Here is a 20,848-nt window from a genome sequence, read left to right as displayed (position 1 = left end):
CTTCACAGGGTCATCTCAAACACAGAATTTTAAGGTTTGGGGTATTTCATTGGTTCTCCCAAGGTGATTTTCACAGTATCTGTTACTAAAGGATCTGGATTCTGTCCTTCTATACTTTAAATGGAAAAATAAAAAACTAAACATGATTTTCTATTGATAGCTATAGTATTACAGATAGTATCCAAATATGCAGTCACTTGAAATTTCTATGTATTACTGTCTTCAGAGAACACATTTTAATACATTACATATTTAAAAATAAAGCATGGGCTTAATGCCACAGTCTAGCAAGGCCTGGAATGTTTCAAATTCTGAAATAAGTTTATATTTGTTCTTGTTTTTTATAATTAAATAACATACAAGAGTCATTTTTGAGTATGAAATTTTCATTTCTTAATCATGATTATTCACATATAATCACCTTGTAATAAATCAAACTGCACTTTAGGCTACACAGCAGACCCAGTTTCCAAACCAAAGCAAAAATCAAACAAAAAACATAACTCTATTAGCATAATAACAGGGACTGCTAGAAAGCATGGGAAGCTTCTACAGTAACATGTAGAAGAAACCCGCTCTTTCTCTGCTGTGCTTAAGCACATATCCAAATCACTACAATATGAGAAGCCCAATGATACATTCAGGTTTTCTTAAAACTTTCTAGAATAGGATACATGTTTTCAAATGCTTCGTAGATCTCAGAACGCTCTTTGGCACCTATAAAGAAATCCAAGTATATATAAAGTTTAACATAACAACAACAACATCTTTAATCCTAAAATTTCATTTCACCATGTTCAATTACTGTTTCTTTTATTTTGGGAAATGGTCTAGCTAAACATCCCAGGGTAGCCTCAGAATAGATCCATCTGTGTCTGCCTCCCCAGTACTGGGATTACAGGATGTGCAATTTTGTGATGGTTTCTACATGATGCCTCTTCAGTACTTCACAATAAGTGGCACTTCTTTCTAATAAAGTATTGGAGTAAGGACACTATAGCCATAGTCTCTCAAAAATAGGTGCCATAGGGCAGAGATTCCTTTAGTATTTCTCCTCTCTGTGGATATTGTCTTCAGTCACACAGGGCTCAGTGGAAATATAGATAGAATGTTGTGCAAGTGTGCTACATCATTACATAAGAATGACATCCTCAGCACTTGTGACCTTCGCTGCTAGCAAAAAATGACTTCTTTGGATCCACTCATTTTTTGGTTAGTGTCTTGTTTTCATAGTATCAGACAGGGTAGAATCATTCTAAGAGTTTCTAATTTTGACACACAAGAAATTAGAGGGAAATTTATTCCATTTTCATCCTTAGAGTCTTAGCTGTCAGCAATTGTTAACTACGATATTACTGACATGGACTTACAGCACTAAAAACAGATTAGACACTCTCCCTTGAGAAATATCAGTCAGTTCCCACTTGCCTCTCACCAACAACCATCAGTCATCACCCTCTCCACCTTCTAAAGTTGATAGGGACAACCCAAAGAGTGTTATGGACTGGTTCTTATGTGAATTTAGGGCTTCAGCTAAATAGAAATTAGAATCTGACACATTTGTGGGCAGAAAGCAAAGAAAGGAAGTTAATGGAAGAAACAATAAAAACTGTTAGCACCAGGGGGTGATCCATGCCTATAAGCTATCACTTGGGAGGCAGAGGCAGAAGGATTCATGCCCTCCTGAGCTACACAGCTGACTGTTTCAAAAACAAATTAACAAAAACAGCCTGTTAGTATGTGAGTAACTTAGAGTATCCGGAGTCATAGGACTCTTCCTTCAGAGATGCAAAGCTTGAAAGAAAGAAGCAAATCTGAGAGTGAGTATCTGGCTCAGCTCCAGGCCTAATGAGGGAGAAGATCCAAAGAGAGGACCAACCAGAATTCAGAACAGGGATGAGCTGTAATACCTTTAGTCAAGAAAAGAAACAGCTGACAGTCCAGATGTGGGAGTTCAGCAACCTCTGCGCCGCTGGAGGGAACGCAAACTGGGTTCAGCTCCCAAGTTGGGGTATTCCTCAAAAGCTAGGGAATCACCACACAACCCAGCAATTTCACACAAGTAAACCCTTCACAAAACCAAAAGCAGGTATACAGTGCAGACTGGAATTGTAACAGTAGTTATAATAACAAAGAGAAACAGCCTCAGTGGCCATCAATGGATAAAAACTCAGTGTACGTACACAATAGAGTATTGCTTAGCCATAAACAGGACAAAATGTAGACATGCCTCAACACTTGAAAAAAATCTAGTCACACACCCCTCCCCCAAAAAGGGCAGGAATGGTTACATTTAGATGAAACATTCAAAATAGGTAACTCCATGAAGACAACAGACACAGGTGCCTGGGCTGCTGGAGAACATGGAAAACTGTTCAGTGATAACGGGGATTTATTTGGAGCCATGGAATGTTTTAGAACTGGAGGTAATGGTATAGTCACATTTCATCGCAGAACATCAAATGTTCTAAATGCCCACTTTCCAGTGGTTAAGTTTGTTAGATAAATTCCATTTTTTAAAAAAAACCTTAAAGAAGTAAGGAGGAAGTCCTTATAAGTCTAATTTATTTTTTGGCTGCTAATGGCAAAATTGTATTTATTCCTTGCTAAGTAGTTTGCAATTTGTAGGTCTGCATCCTGAAAGATGGAAGAGTGAGGATGAAGGCTGAGTTACTAATTGAGAAGAGAAACTCTGCACCTTTGGGGTGGAAAAGCCCCCAAAGTCTCATCAGAGTTAGAATAGTAAAGTTTTCCTTTCCAAAGAGATCAGTTTTATGTAAATCAAACAGTGAGATAAAAGTATAAGGCTACTGACGAAGAACTTGCCTCTGCCTTGTGAACACCTCTATCTGGAACAGGCCTCTTGCCATCAGAAAATGGCATGTGACAAGTGATGCAGGCGTGCACAGCAAGGCAAACCCCCGGGCAAGACATTCTTTTTACAGTTCCTTGAGGAACAGGGCATCCAGGTCCGGCATTTGAGATAAGCACTGGTTTGCTTTTTCCATAAAGTTTTATATAAAATACTGTACCTAAGAACACTTCATTCAAACATGAATAACATACCACCTGGAGACCTCTGGGAAGCAGAACTCAGCCAGTATTTTACATTAGCAACATCTGATTTATGACAATGATTTCAACAAATGATTTCTGACACAATAGAATATACAGTTCCCTTATTTCATAAATGGGGGAAGTGAGGCCCAAGAAATTAAAGTTACCTAAATCATAAAGCAGCAATGAGGGAGGCATGCAGCCAGTGTTCCCTTCTTTACACCGGAAGCCATCAACCGAATGCCACTTGTGCTCATTCCCATGTGTTAAAACAAGATTTTGTCAAGTTAGTACTAGATCTGGTGCTGGGTATCAGACCCAGGGCCTTGTACAATCTAGGCAAACCCTTTTCTCTCTGACTGTGTCCCAGACCTCATCCAACATTTCCTCACTAAAGTATGAACATCAAAGGAAAATTAATTAGTCTCATAGTCCAATTAATAATAAAAGCCCCTACCTTATTGCAGCAACAGCACCAAAGGGGTGACCTCAGCATTTTAAGCGGTTTACCATGACTTTTCTGTGTGCCCCAATGACTGCCCCTTTGGGATACACACCATTCCTAACCCTGACCATTGAGGCAGCAAGATGTGCCTGATATACCAGGAAAGGACCAGCTTTGAAATTCGGTAAGAGCCCAAATGGCAGCTGTACCACTAACTAACTTTGCAATCATAAGCATCTCACCTGACCTCCAAGTTTCAGGTTCCTTACCAGAAAGACAGCAACCCTTCTCCTAGAGTAGCGAGGGGGTTATGTGCACTAACATTTGTGCAAAGTCCTTTGAAAATCATAACATTTCACAAAAATCTAGGCAACTTTATTATCCTTGAAGAGCATATGGCAGGATTAGGGACACTGGGTGGTTGGTCTAAGTACATATGGCTTATCCTCTGGTTCAGTGAGATCCAGTGCAACATAACTCCACCACCTGTCTCCACAGGGCTGGATTGCTGCCAGATGGGTATTTGCAAGCCAACATAGTACATGCACCTGGTAGGTACCCAAAATTAAGGGTCCATCATTTGGACATCAGGTTTATGAATACATCTCCATATTTTAGCGAGACGATACACCAACCAGCAATACAATGACTTGAACTAGCCAAGTTGTGGAGCAGGGAGGAGGCTGTCTTGCTATGTAATGCTGGTTGGTGGCCTGGAACTATGTAGACCAGGCTGACCTCTTTCTCAGAGATTTGCCTGCCTCTGCTACCCAAGCACCAGGACTAAAGGCAATACCCACCATACCCAGCCTTCCGTGCAATTTTTAAAATGCTGCTGAAAGTTTAGTCAAAAGATGTTCAGAGACATTATTGGAAGGAAGACTTGATAGAGAATATATTGTACATGCCTTTAAAAGAATTTGGAAATTTATGCTCAGAACTTTGAAAACAGCAATATACTTAAACAAAAGTTTGACTTCTGAGCACTGGCACTAATAATTCTCCACATACAAAAATAGTCAAATGCTTGTCCCATTTATAAGTAACAAACACAAAGGATCATAAAAGCATCTGACAATGGGGGGGACAAGTTTTATTTAGTAACCTGTGAGAACAGGAGACAGGAAGTATAGGGCCGCTGGTATAGTCGGTGTACTGACTATAGGTGTCAGTTGTGACCCAAGAATGACTTCAATATCTTTAAGTGATTGGGAGAAAATAAAAGAGTACTGTTATGTGGCATGTTTAATCCATAGTCACATAATTCACAGTCCAAAGCCTCTATCTGATGCCAGTTTCAGCAGAAACTCTTGGGGCCACAAAGTCTAAATATTTAGTGTTTGGCCTTTACAGGGAATACGTACCAATCCCTGCCTTGGGAACATTGTGCAGTGTTATTAAAAGCCTCCTTAAAGAGTTTGAAGAAGCAAGTTAGTTTCATGTGTGATAATGGTTGATATAAAGCAGAATAGCAAGATGAAAATACACACTAAGTAATGATATGTGAAAATGTATCATTTTGGGAATTGAGATCTATGAGTGATGTCATTTTCCCTTTTCTTTTCTTTCCCCCAATATAGCAAAAATTACCTTGTTGTGGAGGAAAAGCCATTCAGAAGGAAAAGCAAAGCATACACGTAGCTTTACGTTGTATGAAGGTGAGATAGTAACCTTAAACTTACCTGTCAACACAACTTTTCCAGATGCAAAGATGAGCAACACCACTTGTGGTTTTACCATCTTATAAATAAGGCCAGGAAACAGTTCAGGCTCATAACTGAGACATGAAAAGTGATAGATTGCACTATTAGTCACTACTTTTCCAGAACATTCAAGATCCCACACATTAAACTTCATATCATAGTTGTAAAAAGTGCCATTTTACTAAAAACCTCTTGGTTATCTTGGCAAGAGTAATGTCTTGAGTGTAGAAATTTTTTTTTTCATACTAGGATTGAACACTAAACCTCACACTATTTTAGGCAAGTGTTGTGACACTGAGCTACAACCTTTACTCTGAGTGTAGACACTTAAGACATTCAAAAACAGAATTTTTAGTCAAGCCTGGCCTGGTGGCATATGCCAGTAATCCCAGGATGTGGAAGGCCAAGGGAGGTTTGAGAGATTAAGTCTAGGCTACATAGTGAGACTGTCTCAAGAACAATTAAATTTTGTTTCTTAAACAGGGTATCCCCAGGTGTTTCTAAAACTGGTCCAGAACTCGCTATTCATAGCCCAGGCTGCCAGAGTTTGTGGTCTTCCTGCCTCAGCCTCCTGAGTGCTAGGATTTCAATTTCAAGCAGATACCATCATGCCCAGCTTTTGTTTGTTGGTTTGTGTTTGCTTTTGGTTTGGGGTTTTATTTTTGTTCTTGTCTTTGAGACAGGGTTTCTCGGTGTAGCCCTGGCTGTCCTAGAACTCACTCTGTATACCAGGCTGACCTCAAACTCACAGAGATCCTCCTGCCTCTGCCTCTGCCTCCCAAGTGCTGGGATTAAAGGCGTGTGCCACTGCCACCCTGTGACCATGCCCAGTTTAAGAGCTAACTTTTGGTTGTTCTTCTCATTTGTAAACCACTCTAGATTGTTAGAAATTGAGATTAACTTTCGGCATCAGATCTGATATTTGAAGATCTTGTTAAATGTTTTCTGCCTTTCACCACTCAACTAAAGCTTGCCAGTAACAGCATATAGACATATTTTTCTGGATTTTCCAAGTTCCCAATAATAAGAACATTTTTTGTGCATTTATAAATTGCTAGACATTTTTAGCATATAGAACCCAAAAGAAGTTCAAGACCACAGCTACTTGTCTTTGGACAGCTGCTATACAAAGGAACCTGATTGCATTATACTAAGTATGTAAAGTTCACAATTTGTTCCTATAAGTAGTAATTCACTCAGACTTACTAGAAAACATATGCTGGATCTCCATGGAGCAAAGGATAGGGCTTAAGAATTGTGTCTCCATGTTCCATCCCAGAAAAGGGCACAGAGCCATAGAAATGGTTGAGCTGTCTCCCCTGGAGAAGTTGGGAGGGTAAAAGGAGGGTATGAAAATACCGTTCAGAGTAATGGCTCATGGAGAACAATAGGAGGAAAATAAGACATCTGAAAAATGGCACGTTAGGATCTACCCAAACTTCCATGTGTAGAGGACAATCCACAGCGACAAGCACCTGCAGTTCTTCAACCAAGAAAACCATAGCAGCTCTTACTGGAAAGAGAAAGGTGATCACTTTGAGGAGGTGACACTCCTGCAGAGTATGGAGGTCACTTCCAAAACCATGTTTTTAAAGTGACAGGCACAATGAACTCCTAACTAGAGATATGTTACTTATCCTGTGCATCAGTGTAAGTAAAAGAGGGCTGAAGCGTAGAGAAAGGGGGAAGGACAGACACCATCCAGTAGAGACTGAATAGCAAGCATCTGATGATTCCTTGGCCAGTTCGACCTTGAATCATCTTCCAGTATCACCTCTCTCCAGGAGCACTTCTCTGACTCTCCAAATCTACATAACACAAAGCACCCTACTCAGGGTCCCATTGCACACAGAACAGTCTTAGCTCCATAGTGACTTCCACAGTTCAACACTAACACTGACAGTTTGTCTTTATTTTAGTCAGTGAACCCCATGTGGGCAAGGGACTAAAGCTGCATAGGTGGCCAGTAGAACCTTACCCTCTACTACACAATATTCACCTGGATTTTAGACCCTTAACAAGTATTTATTGCCGGCATATTTCTGAGTTTAAAACTGAAGTGGAAATGTTCATAGAAAGCTATAAAGATGATTGTGACATAGATTGGTAGTGAAAGTAGCAAGGGAGAGACTGTAGTGGTGATGTAGCTCAGGGGTAGAGCACTTGCCTAAGAGACACGAGGCCCTGGGTTCAACACCCTGGACATGGTGATGCATGCTTATAATCCTGGCACTCAGGAGGCTGACACAAGAGAATCGCTATAGTGTGACAGCAGCCTGGATTACATAGCCAGACCTGATTTCAAAACTAAATATAAAACTAGGACACACCTGTATTAGATATTGAAATGCCCATTTCCAGACCCTAAATTAAAGGTGAATTTGAGATTTTAACATAAGACACACTTGAGCTGATCATGACTGATGGTGTAATGTTTCCTAAAAGCTACAGGGGTTTAAAAAAAGTTAAAAAGAAATCCCTTTCTCTGCTTAGAAAAGTATCCTTAAGGCTCCCAATGTAAAGAGTAGACATGCGTGCGTGTGCATGCACATGCATACACACACACACACACACACACACACACACACACACACACACACACTGCAGTTGAGATCCATATCCTGTGGATGAAGGCCCAACGGAGTACTTCTGTGGGAGGCCAGCACAAGACCAGAAAGAGATAGTCTGTGGAATACAAAGTACACTTTCCAGCCAGACTCAAAAAAATTAACTGAGCTCATAAACCCGACTAAGAACAAGAGACTGATGTGGGCCTCTTCTGGAAGATAAAGCTGACTCTGATCTTGCTCTTCTGGTAGTTCTGTGTTTCAGAAAGTGAAAATGGTGACAAGTGACTTTTTTTACTGTCAACTGCAATCTCTCTGTATTGAGAAAGGAAGGGAGAGAAGGGAAGGGATTGTACACATGTGGAGCCCCAAGTGGCCTGAAAGGAGAGCAAGGAGTCTACCTCAGCCATGCTGAGTTGAGGTGGATCTCATTCGTGTGTTCTGAGAAGGGAGACTGGAGTCCTGTGGCTCGAGAAACCAGATGATAAAATGTCTGTGTTCACATATTTAAAAATGGAGTATGTACTATGCCTATAAATTACCTGCAAGTTGAAGAAAACACACCGGAGGTGATGTATATTACATGAGGAAGGGAGGAAGCTGTCCACGGAACTGACTTTTGAAAAATGGAAAACATGGCAGATATCATAGCCACTCAATAAGCAAATTGAGGGGAAATATAGGAGGAGGAAGAAAGCATCACCCAAGGTAAATCTCAGAATAAGATTTATTCTGTAGCTTGGCAGTTAAGAAAAGTCCAGACATTTTAAACTTCTGCTGGGGTTGGATTGGAAAGGAAAGCCAACAAAACCCCTTCCACTGTTCCTTACCCACTTGACTGAACAGACTCACTGTTCACTCACAAAGGAAATAAAAGGTTGGAATGAGACTGAACTGACCAAGAGAGTGTAAAAGCATCTGCCATTCCATATTAGGTCAGTTGCTTTGACCCAGGTTTGTATCCAGGGATGGAGAGTGTGGTGTTGACCTCTGAAGCCTGAGCTGCCCTCTCTGAGGGTCAAGCTGAAGCCAGGGAGCCAGTCTAGCTGAGGAGATTAGGTTTAAAGAAGCCAGGGAGGCCAGAATGCTGCCTTAGGATAGAAATACTATAAACACAGCACTGCTATGTCAGTTACAGCTACACAAAGACACCCCCTCCCAGATAAAGATGACTAGACAGGACCACACTCAGAGGCTATGCCACAGCCATCTTTCCTCCCCTCCAATTCTCTCTCCACCCCAGCTGTCAGCCTTACCTCTCCACTTCCCCCATTGCCATCTCCAGAGCCACTTGGGTCTATTTTACAAACCTAATCACTTAGTGGTCCTGAACACAGAGCTTCAGCACCAATGCTGGGTATGAACTTTGCAGGATTGCAAGCCAAGTCTCTTCCGGTGGAGCTGCCCGATCCGAGATGTGGGCTGAAGTTGCCCAAGTGATCACTGTGCAACTTCACTGTGAGAACCACTGTTTCAAGACCCTGGCCCATATCGTAACTTTTGAGGACCAAAGCACAGCACCTTACTCCATTCGTCTACCTTGCCTTCTCCTCTAATTTTTTTTGCCGAGTCGTCACTTTCTCTGACAGCTATCTTGTATAAACAGCCTGAATTTTATAACTGCTACAGCTTAGCAAGTGCGAGGTCAAGCTCGAAAGCCATCATACCTACTGAACTGACGGTGGGTTAGCGCCAAAACCTCCAGCCTGACAGGAAACTTCACATCACAGCTTCCAACTATGTTCTGAATTTTAAAATTGAGGAATCGGACGGGGAAGCCAAGCTTCTGCACCACTCGAGCATACTTTCTCGCTGCCAGTCGAGACTCCTCTTCACTGGGGAGATGCAAACATGATTAAAGACACTTGCATTGTTTGGTGAGGTAGAGTCTGGCTCTGTAGCCCGGGCTAGTGGGTAACTCACGCAATCTTCCTGCTTCAGTATCCCAAATGCTGGGATTATAGGCATGTATTACCACACCTAGTTAGTTAATGGCATCTTATTCGCTCTGTCTCTTTTACTATTTGTGTTGCATTTGTAGCCTATGCTTCTGACCGTATCTCTACTACACGTCCTGGGTTCATCTTTCAATGGACCTATGAGACCGTGGCTGGGGTGTGGCTCAGTGATAGAGCACTTGCCTACCATGTGCAAGACTCTGGGTTTGGTCCCTGGAAGGACAAGAATAAAGTAAAAATAAGTGAAGTTCCATGAGAAGGACCTCCCTCCTATATTTTTGTCTGTAGTATCTTGTTAAATGTCTGGTACAATGGACAATTAGTTGTTGAACAGACCCAAACCCATTACCTTGATTGGCCATCTCTCATCTGTAAGGAACTTCTATTTGTTTTAAATGTTATTTGAAAAATTAACTGCTGCACTATTTCTCAAAGTATGTCCTCAGACCTAAAATCTTGTTAGAGGGGTCATGACCCAGGAGTGACCTCTGACACACAGACACTCTTGTCTAGGAAGGAGCAAATTGCTGTCTATAGTCTTCTAAGTGCTTCTGGTACTTGCTACAGCCTGAGAACGGCCCTGGTCTAAAGGTGTGTGAGCCATTTGCATAGGCAAAAAGTAAGTACGAAGACATGCACAAAAATAACCAACACAAGGAAGAAAGATATGTGCCAAGTGAGTGGCAGAGACTTAGGTCTTTATGAGACGAATTGTCAAAAACAAATTTTAAATTCCTTAAATCTTGCCCAATTTTCCTCAACTTTCTCACCCAGCTGCTTCATACTCAGCACGGGGGGGGGGGGGGGGGGGGGGGGGGGGGGGGGGGGGGATGGTATCCAAACTCGCAGCTACGATCAACCCCAAATCCATGTCAGGGAATGTAAAGTCCTAGCCTTTGGGCCTGTAGTATTCATTTGACACTGTTCACTTGCCCAAACAACAGTGAGCAGCAGGGGCTCCTGGTCAGGGGCCACTGTGAGTGAACTATGTGAACACAGCTCTCCTGGTGGGGTGTGTTCATCTTTGAGTTGTGAATCAGCAGTTCCTAAAAGAAAAGCTACCTTGACTCAGCTTGCCTGAACAAGCGAAATGTTGGGTTCTCTTCCCTAGATCCCTCAAGGTCCTCTTACTGGAATTGTGCTATGAGCATTAATTACTTCAATTATCCTTATTTTTCCCCCGCCCACTTCTAACTCCTGACATGGTTTAGCAAGACTGTGTCCCAAGTCAGCAATGGAATTAAGACGTTTAGTAAAGGAAGGCTTGCTTCACTGTAAATTTCAAATGCAAAAACCACAGCTCGAAGTCTACATATATATTCACTGTGCAAACATTAGAAAATAGATTTAAAACCCTGAAGTTTCATCACAGGTGGCAAGAACTATTTAAATTTTGCCTTCTGCACATATCCCTAAGCAAACATGTATCTTTCATCCTTATCATTACAGAAAATAGGTTTGGATAGAGTTTGGACAAAAATACTGCTCTCTTGTATAAACCAAATGCTCACAACTCATTATGCAAAACTCAAGAATCAAATAGATTCAGATAACCTGTGTCTCTATCTGAACTCACAATTACCATCTGAATTTGGCTTCCAAATTCTAGAAAGATACAATGTATGTGATATGAGCACATTATACAAACTTAGATAAATGAACTGACAATTTTGTCTGCTCCCCAACCAATCACATGCTGTGACACCACTCAATGTGTGTATATAGCTAGAACAATTGCACTTTGTGACTTAAATAAAAGCCCTCTTACTAGATATTTAATATGGATTTCCTATTTTAAACTGTGCTGAGAGAACATTCCTATGTCTATCTTGCACAGATGTCCTATGATTACTTAGGAATGGAGGTTTCTGGGACCAGAGATCCATAGACCAGTAGAATAGAAGGCCAAGAGACCCATTTAGATACACACAAAAACTCAATATGAAAAATCAAGAGCAGGGTTGGGGATTTAGCTCAGAGAGCGTTTGCCTAGCAAGTGCAAGGCCCTGGGTTCGGTCCTCAGCTCTGGAAAAAAAAAATCAAGAGCATGGGACCAGAGTGCATTCTTCAATAAGTGTTACTTGGATACTGATTGGTGGTTTGAAAAAAAATTATCTTAAACTGAAACAAAATTCTAAACCTGCTCTATCCAATTAATTTAAATATTTCCATTTCTTAATGCCACAGTAACTAGTGGCTACCACAGCAGGCAGCAGAGGTACAGGGCACTCCCTTCAGACAGAGCATGCTCTAGACCAGTGGTTCTCAACCTGTGGGTCATGACCCCTTTGGCAAAGTTCTATCTCCAAGAATATTTACATTATGATTCATAACAGTAGCAAAATTACAGTTATGAAGTAGCAATAAAAATAATTCTATGGTTGGGGTCACCACAACATGAGGAATTTCATTAAAGGATCACAGCATTAGGAAGGTTGAGAAGAACCACTGCTCTAGATGAATCAAAAAGTCACTATCCTTTCTCTATTATTTCTTATATAATGTAAGACATGAAAAAGGCTAGAAAAATATTGGAGGTCAATGTTTATATCACATTCTACAGGTAGAATGCCTTTCCAAACAAGATTCCAAATGATCAAACATAAAGGGAAAAACAAGAATCAACTAACTATATAACAACAATTTTAAGTTGTGTTTTAAAAATCTCCTTCAAAACAGGATAAATAGTAATCTGGAAAAAATACTTATGCATAAAATCGCAAAATACTTAAAATACAAAAAGCTGTCACCAAAAGACAATTATCTCTAGGATATTGGGCAAAAGATATAATACTCATTTGACATGCTTATGAAGAAGTGTTTAATCTCATCAATCATGAAAATACAAACAATGTCAATTTTTTCAATAAGTTGAGCAGATACAAATAAGCATATTGGCAGCCCAGGCTCATAGGAAGAAAGGAATGATTGGTGCCTCTGTAGCTGAGGATTGAGATCACCTCTCAAAGGGGACTTGCTGTCCATCTGACACAAGGAGGAAACCAGCTCTCTCCTACCAGCTTTATGCTGAAAGAGCAAACATCAGCTCAGGACTTCCTCTGTAGGAAATCCAGGAAAGAGAAATCTTTCCAGAGATGCCTCCTTAGTGAATGCTCCAGAAATAAGCAATTTAGAAAGTTCTACCTTCTTATCTGCAATAAAAAAAAAAACTACAATAATGTCCCTAGGCTTGTGATATCTTGTCATGACCGGGGAAAAATTACATATGTGTGTATATATATATACATGAATTTGCTTTTAACATATTTATGTTATATATAATGTATATGTGTATTTAATATATACATATATATGTGTGTGTGTGTGTGTGTGTGTGTGTGTGTGTGTGTGAAAAACAAGTTCCTATAATCAGCTAAGTTCCTTGAACTTTAATCAAACATTGGGGACTATAAAGTGTGGGATATAGCTTAGTATTAAGTATAAAACTAAGAACTTTTTTGTTTGTTTTTCAAAACAGGGTTTCTTTGTGTAGCTTTGGAGCCTGTTCTAGATCTCGCTCTGTAGACCAGGCTGGCCTTGAAATGACAAAGATCAGCCTGACTCTGCCTCCTGAGTGCTGGGATCAAAGGTGTGTGCCATCACCGCCTTCACCACCGCCACCGCCACTGCCACCACCACCACCACCACCAGGCCAAGACTAAGAGCTTCTAACCCCACATTAACTATTTGGCAGAGAAAAAGATGTTGCTCCTACTATGAGTTCTCACACAAATGCTATGCTTTTCTTACATAGTAAGTTGCCTGTGGGGTAGGTAGGAATGGAAACTTCATCCTCATACCTTTTGGCTCCTGTGCAGACCACTTTCCCAGAGCTAAAAATGAGGGCTGTTGTCCTTGGCTCTCGGATCCTCATTATGACTGCAGCAAACCTCTGCACACCAAAGCCAATGGGAGAATTAGTCTCTGCTGGAAGTTAACAATAGCCCAGTTAAAAAGTTGGGCTGTCTATGAAAATCTTGGGGAAACTGAAATGGACAAGGAAAGCCAAACAATGTCTGAGTCTATTCTCCCCACTTTAGCAAAAATTATAAAATGTTATTTTACAGCTGTTTTTAAAGTAACAGCTAAAATTAGAGTACCTGTTATATTTAAGGTCTAATGCTAAGGACTTTTAGATTTTCTCTCATCTATACATATAACAAGACTAACAAGTCCATTGTTGCCCTCATTTAATAAACAAGAAATTAAATATTTAACCTCCAACATTATCAGAAGTTGGTAAAGAAATGATATAAAACCACAACTAGTTGGATTTACATTGGCATACTTCCTTTTTCTCTTACAGAATCCTTTAAAAAAAATAAGAGTAAGAAGGCAGATGATGAACTGAGGATATGGTTCTGTTGGCAGAGTGCTTGCCCAGCACACATGAAGGCCTGGGTTTGATTCCCAGCATGAAATAATTCAGGTTTGGTGGTGCACCTGGAATTCCAGCCCTCTGAAGGTAGAGACCAGGGCCAGGAGGGGAGGAGTTCAAAATCATCCCTGGCTGCATTTAAAGTTTGAGGCCAGTTTGGAATACATGAGCTCTCATCTCAAAACAAAAAAATATATGAGCCTGATGTTGCACATGCCTATAATCCAGCACTTGGGAGACTGAGGCAGGAGGATTCTAAGTTTAAGAATAGCCTAAGCTACATAGCTAAATCCTATTTCAAGACAAAAACCCACCACAGAAAAGTGTGTTATTACGTATGCTATTGCCAAGAGTCTAGAATATACCAAGGCAACTAAAATCAGAACACAGTATGCATCATGACAAACATACTAAAGTCGAAGAGAAAAATCTGTTTCCTTCTCAATGTGTGGTCCCGGGCCTGCTCACTGATAAACCCCTTCAAGGACACTTAGGCCCCTGAGACCAATCAGCCTACCAATATTGGCATGGCACTAAATGACCTGGTCCTCTTATTGGTCCTACACACTTTCTTTTCCAACTTTCTTTCACCCATCAAGCCAGGAATGAAATTGAAGTGGGTCCTGTGCAAAACAACCTCTTGCGGGGGCCAGCTACTCCAAAAGATCATGGATCACTTCAAGTTCAGACAACCAATTGCAATTTGAACTGGAAACACCAAAAATCCCTGAATCACCACCAGAGAGTGGATAAGTCCTCATTAATGCTTCTCGTGTGCTTACTAAAATGTATCACTTTCCCTGATATTCCTTAAAGTAAGAGAGAGAAATATATGCATACCCTCATTATATGATCCAGGCAAACAGACTTCTATCCTGCCCCAGCTTTTCAAGCATTGGGATTATGGGTGTACACCACCTATTTTGCTTTCTTTTGGTTTTTATTTGGTTTGGTTTGGTTTTTCTTTTTTGTTGTTGTTGTTGCTGTTTAAGATAGGATCTCACTATGTCACCCTGGCTGGCTATATAGAGATGTAGACCAGGCTGGCCTTGAACTCACAGAGATCTGCCTGCCTCTGCCTCCCAGTCCTGGGATTAAAAATAAGCATCACCATGCCTAGCAGTTGTTATCTTCTTCCTGTCCTGATTTTGTTAAAATTTTAAGGTAACTCAAGCACCAACCCAGAATTTGCATGTATAGTACAATTCCAGAAAGATCCTGTACATTCTCTCCCACAAAAGAGGGGGGAGCTGAAGTTGGTGACTAAAATATGCATAAAAAAATTTTCCTTCCAATAATATAGTCCATCATTGTTCCCACCATAAGAATTCTACCTCACAACTATTTCTTTTCTTTTTTTCCCTTGAGTGTGTGTGGAGGGGGGCAGTAGTTCGAGACAGGATCTCACTATGCAAGCCTGGCTTACTTAACTCACTATGTAGACCAGGCTCGCCTTGAACTTACGGAAATCTACCTGCCTCTACCTCCCAAGTGCTGGAATTAGAGGCGTGTGCAACCACCACCTGGCTCAATTTAACTTTTTTGAGTAAAAGAAACTGAAAATGGGTAAACATAGAAGTGTTCGTCAGCTGTGTGGGCCAGCATTTAGAAAAATAGTGTTTCCAACCAGACATGGTTATACAGACCTATAATCTCAGCAATCCAGGCCGGATTCCAAGTTCAAGTCTAGCCTGGGCTATATAGCAAGACATTGTCAAAAAGATTTTTAAAAAAAAAATCCACAGATGTGATGACAATCTGAGAAAGCTAGTGTTCACTGAGCTGAAAATAGACATACTGAAAAATCTTTCTGAATGACAAAGATCTAGTTTTAGGACTGTTCAATTATTGCTTTATTCAGCACTGAGAATGAATGTTCTTCAAACTTCAAAATTTTTAAAAATGAAATAGTTAACCTTCTGAGTTAACTAAAACTTTTACTAAGAATTTATTTTTAGAAAATAAAAAAAATGAGCCAATGTCATAATCATACAAGGAACAAAATCTAAGAAAAATATAATGGTTGAAAAGGACACGAAGGACTCTTACCTTAGGGTTATATTCTGTGTTTTTGGCATTCAGAGCTATTTTCCTCAGATCCAATTTACAAGCCAGATTTGCAGTGGAAACTACATTCCTGAATAAACAAGCCAACACAGAAGATCATAACGGTATAGTTTCAGCACCAACCTCACTTACTTCATAAACTTCATAGACTCTGCCTTAGCAACTCACTTGGGGAAGAATTCTCAGCACGAAAAGCAAAGTAATGTGGTCCTTAGTGAAGTGTAAACCCCAACGTGCTAAAACTCACATTTTCTTACATTTCATAACTAAAATTAAGCTTTAAAACTTAACTGTTATTGGTTTTTTTTTTTCCTTTTTAGGGTCCAGCCACCCAGCTCCCAAAAAAAAATCACACACAGAGACTTATTCTTACTTATGAATGCCTGGCCTTAGCTTGCTTAGTTTCTAGTCAGCTTTCCTTAATTTATCCCATCTACCTTTTGCCTCTGGGCTTTTCATGTTCTCTTACTTCTGTAAATCTTACTCCATGGCTTGCTGTGTGTCTGGGTGGCTGGCCCCTGAAGTCCTCTTCCTTCTCTAGCTGCTCCTAGCTCTTAGCTTCCTCTTCCCAGAGTTCTCCTTCTATTTATTCTCTCTGCCAGCCAGCCCCACCTATCCTTTCTCCTGCCTTGCTATTGGCCAGTTCTTTATTAGACCATCAAGTGTTTTAGACAAGCACAGTAACACAGCTTCACAGGGTTAAACAAATGCAACATAAACAAAAATAACACACCTTAAAATAATAGTCTACTACAATTGTATAATAAAAAAATACTATCCCAGAACCAAAACTACAAATCCAAAAGAGTTTGCAAATCAAACTCAATTTTGTATCCTTTATGTTTATCCAGCCTTAACTACCATTGTTAACAACTTCAGTGCTCTGCTATAAACAATACAATCTTTTGAGAATGTGTCTGCTAATCTTGACCTCCTCTTAGGGGACTAAGAACTGGTTTTTCCTTTCATAAGTAACCAGACTGCCATTAGTTATGACCCATTAAGAACTGAAAAATGAGGCAATCAAATTCTCCTCCTTATCCCATTATCCCGAAATTAGTTCTCATATTCTGAAATATAAACTATACACCTAGAAGCATCCCTCACTTTAAAAACAAGTACACTTACTGTAACTGAGGCACAATTCCAGAGCCTTCTGGAACAGGGATCATTGGTGTCATGGACACTATGGATGCCACAGATAAGGCGTTGGAGTTTAGTTTTTCTGGAGACGGCTGGTTAGAGTCAGCACCATCAGGGCACAGATGGGAATGGGAATTTGGTGAACTGGGGCTATTCAAGCTCAGCCCACTCTCCTCCCAACCAGACAACAGCAACTGATTTTGCTGATCTTGAGTTTCACAACTTTGCTCAATTTCTTGCTTGTTTCCAATGACAGTCTGGTCTTTGTTTTCTTGGGGAAACTCATCTGGTAAGAAGCTTAAATCCACAGATGAAAAGTCACTGGATGTTTCTTTGACTCTGCCAAGATGTGAATTAAACACAGTCTCTGGATTGGATGGATGAAGTGGGTGCATATCTAAAGGTGCCCCTGGGCTGAACAGTTGAGACACAGCTGGAGGAAAGTCATCCTAAGCAGTTTGAAAAGCAAAATAAAATCAACCAATGGGTTACACCAACGGGACTACACTATGGCAGGAAGTCAATGGCTTCCGTCTGAAAGGCAGTTGGAGATTGCTTATACTTATACCCTGCTTCCTATAAAGTACCACCAAGATTCTACTACAGAGTTCCAGCATGCTTAAGCATACATCTAAAAGCTGGAAAGATGGCCCATAAGAGTATTGACTGCTCTTCTAGAGGACCCAGGGTCATGGCACCCACATGGCTGCACTCAACCATCTGTAACTTCAGATCAAGGGATCTGATACCCTCTTACGGACTCGTCCATTGGGTACCAGTCATGCACAGTGTGTATACATACATGCAGACAAAACACTCACACACAGAAAATAGAAACAAATAAATCTTTTCTAACTATATCTTAAAATATAGAAAAGGCATTTATCATGCAATGTTTTTCCTACTTCAGTTATAGCCTGCTAAATTGTCCCTAACTCCAGCAGTGAGAAGTATAATTGAACTCAAGATACCTATAAAATTTAAGAGAGCATCTGCACTCTACTAGTTAATTATAAGCATCACTTGACTTAAATGCTCTTTTAGTCTTAAATTCACATTTTAAGGGTTTTTCTTTTTTACTATTTCTGTCATTATGTATATGTGTGAAGGGAATATATGTCCTTGAGTGCAGGTGCCTAAGGAACCTAGAAGAAGGCATCAAATCTCCCTGGAGCTGAAGTTACGGAAAGTCATGAGCCACAGACATGGGTGCTGGGAACTGAACTCAGGCTGTCTGCAAGATTGGCACTTGCTCCCGACTACTGAGCCACATTTCTGTGGCCCCATAAAATCACATTTTAGAGTAAGCTTGTGAATATTGGGACACAGTCTTAATTGACTGATCAGCGCTCAGTAAAGACTCAGCATTGCTTTATTTAACCAAAGGAGAGATTTAAAAATTAAGTGAATTTAGAACAGATAGATAAGTTACTGAAATTTAAATAGTAAAAATATTTTAAATTGACATTTTCTTTGTTTTGGAGATAAGGTCTCATTGTAACCTAGGCTGGCCTCAGCCTCTATAGTGCTGGCTCATACCTTTAATCCCAGAACTCAGGAAGCAGAGGCAGGTGAATCTCTGTGAATCTGAAGATCTACACAGTGAGTTCTAGGACAGCCCAGGCTACATAAAGAAACCTGTCTCAAAAAAAAAAAAAGAGGTAGGGAAGAAGGGAGGGAGAGAGAGAGAGAGAGGGAGGGAGGGAGGGAGGGAGGAAGGAAGGAAGGAAGGAAGGAAGGAAGGAAGGAAGGAAGGAAGGAAGGAAGGAAGGAAGGGTTGCCTAAAAAAAATCTAATGAACCAAGTGTGGTCATAGGTGGTGGACTGAACTTGTAGGTCCAGCTACTGTGGAAGCTGAGGCAGGAGCATAGCTCCGGCCTATTTGTTCACTATCAGTTTGAGAAGTCAGATATCCTGATCCTGGCCTGATCCTAGCAAAGCAGAAGCGCTGGAACCCAAGGTGACTGCAGGCAGCATATCCCTTTACCACCTGGACTGGGTCATCTAACTTCATAGCTCGGGTGTCTGATTGACAACCCTGGTTACCTCGCCGAACTTACAAGTTCAGCTGAAAGGCCTGGATAATCGAGTCTGCCTCTTAGGGAAGATTTAGCATTTCAAAGAGGTTCCCCAAAGCCAGCACCATCCCTGGTTCTCAGCAATGGAGCTGTCAGGCTCACCTGGACTGTATACGGGTCCAGAAAGAGGTCCAGGTACATGTCCTCCTCCTCCATGAGGGGAGAGCCCACCACGTAGAGCCGGAGACAAGCCAAGGGATCAACGTCCAAGCAAGTCAAAGGAGCTTTGGTGGAACCAGCTCAGCGTTGGGCACTGGTACCCTTTATCAGCTTCAGGCTGTTCGCTGCAGGGCCAGCTTGGTCTACCCCTTCAACAGATGGCGTGAATGAGCTGAGGAACCAGGTGAGACACAGAGAAGGCACTGATGAGCCAGGCGAGGCGCAGCTGGTGGCGCCCAGAGGCAGTGGAGAGCTGCTGAGTTGGCTGGAGGAGAAGGCCAGGCTAGGGCCACTGCCACCACTGGGCCTGTATGTGTGGCCCTGCCGCCAGAAGAGCAGCATAAAGGTAGCGAAGTGCACAGGGAGAAAAGAACGTTTTTTTTCTCTTGCGCTTTTTCTTGTTTCCTTTTCTTCCTTTCTCTTTTCCTTCCCCCCCTCCCCCCTCCCCCGGCCCCTCTTCTCATGCTGCTCAGGCTAGCCACAAACTGTCCTCCAGCTCCTGAGTGCTGGGATTACAGGGCACACCACCACACCCAGGTTTTCTCAGGTATGGTACTTTTACTGTTTGTCTCCGTTGGTGTGTGCATGGATATGTGCACACTACAGCGCTCATGTGACGATCTGATGACAGTTTTCAGGGGTAGGTTCTCTCCTTCCAGCATGTCGAAGGAACTGGGGGCTCCAACTCCGAGTGTCAAGCTTAGTGGCAAGCATCTTTACCCACTGGGCCCTCTCCCCCACCCAGATGCGATATTTCTTTTATTGTTTTTCACCTTCACATCCCAGGCAGAGTTTCACCAATTACAGAGAATTTACCTACAGCTGTGTTGCTCTGCAGTTAGGGTCCAGACAACTCGAGAAAATAATGCAAAACTCAATATCCAGAGAAGATTTTCTTTCTTGAAATCTTTAATTCGACTGTCTTGGCTTAACTGTGCTGAATGGTTCTAGAAACAGACACTTTGATGTTAGTTCTGCTGGGAACAGAACTCCCAACCTCTGAAAGAGCAGCAAGCACTTTTAACAGCTGGGCCATCTCTCCAGCCTCTAAAACAGATTTATAGTTATGTCAAATAGTATATGACAGGCAGAATGCTGAGGTGGTTCCACAAATCCCTGTCCTAGTGAACCAAATGTTTGCATATCTCCCAGTTACCCAAAAGCAAATCTAGGTGCTCTTGGGTTTTGCCAATATAATTAAAACTCCAAGTCTGTCATTTGGAAAGGGAGAGGATCCTGGCTAAGGCTGGCCTTACTTGCTGAGCTGCCAAGAAGGAATTGGTTGCTCTTTGG

At 41.3% G+C, this 20,848-nt stretch overlaps 1 protein-coding gene across 1 annotated transcript; it reads right to left on the bottom strand.

Moving 5' to 3' along the window:
• Positions 1-640: 640 nt before the first annotated feature.
• On the bottom strand, positions 641-19,564 carry Tbpl2 (TATA-box binding protein like 2). Its single transcript, XM_052726265.1, has 7 exons — positions 19,499-19,564; positions 17,304-17,767; positions 16,158-16,245; positions 13,531-13,622; positions 9,440-9,607; positions 5,185-5,279; positions 641-717 (listed from the first exon to the last, which is right to left on the bottom strand). Exons 1-7 carry the CDS (start codon positions 19,550-19,552, stop codon positions 641-643), a joined length of 1,038 nt encoding a protein of 345 aa, XP_052582225.1. The 5' UTR covers positions 19,553-19,564.
• Positions 19,565-20,848: the final 1,284 nt, after the last annotated feature.

The sequence above is a fragment of the Peromyscus californicus genome, unplaced genomic scaffold (genome assembly GCF_007827085.1).
Source record: "Peromyscus californicus insignis strain IS unplaced genomic scaffold, ASM782708v3 Scaffold_7__1_contigs__length_154581171, whole genome shotgun sequence".
Taxonomy (NCBI): Eukaryota; Metazoa; Chordata; class Mammalia; order Rodentia; family Cricetidae; genus Peromyscus; species Peromyscus californicus.
This window is presented reverse-complemented; position numbering and strand designations above follow the sequence as displayed.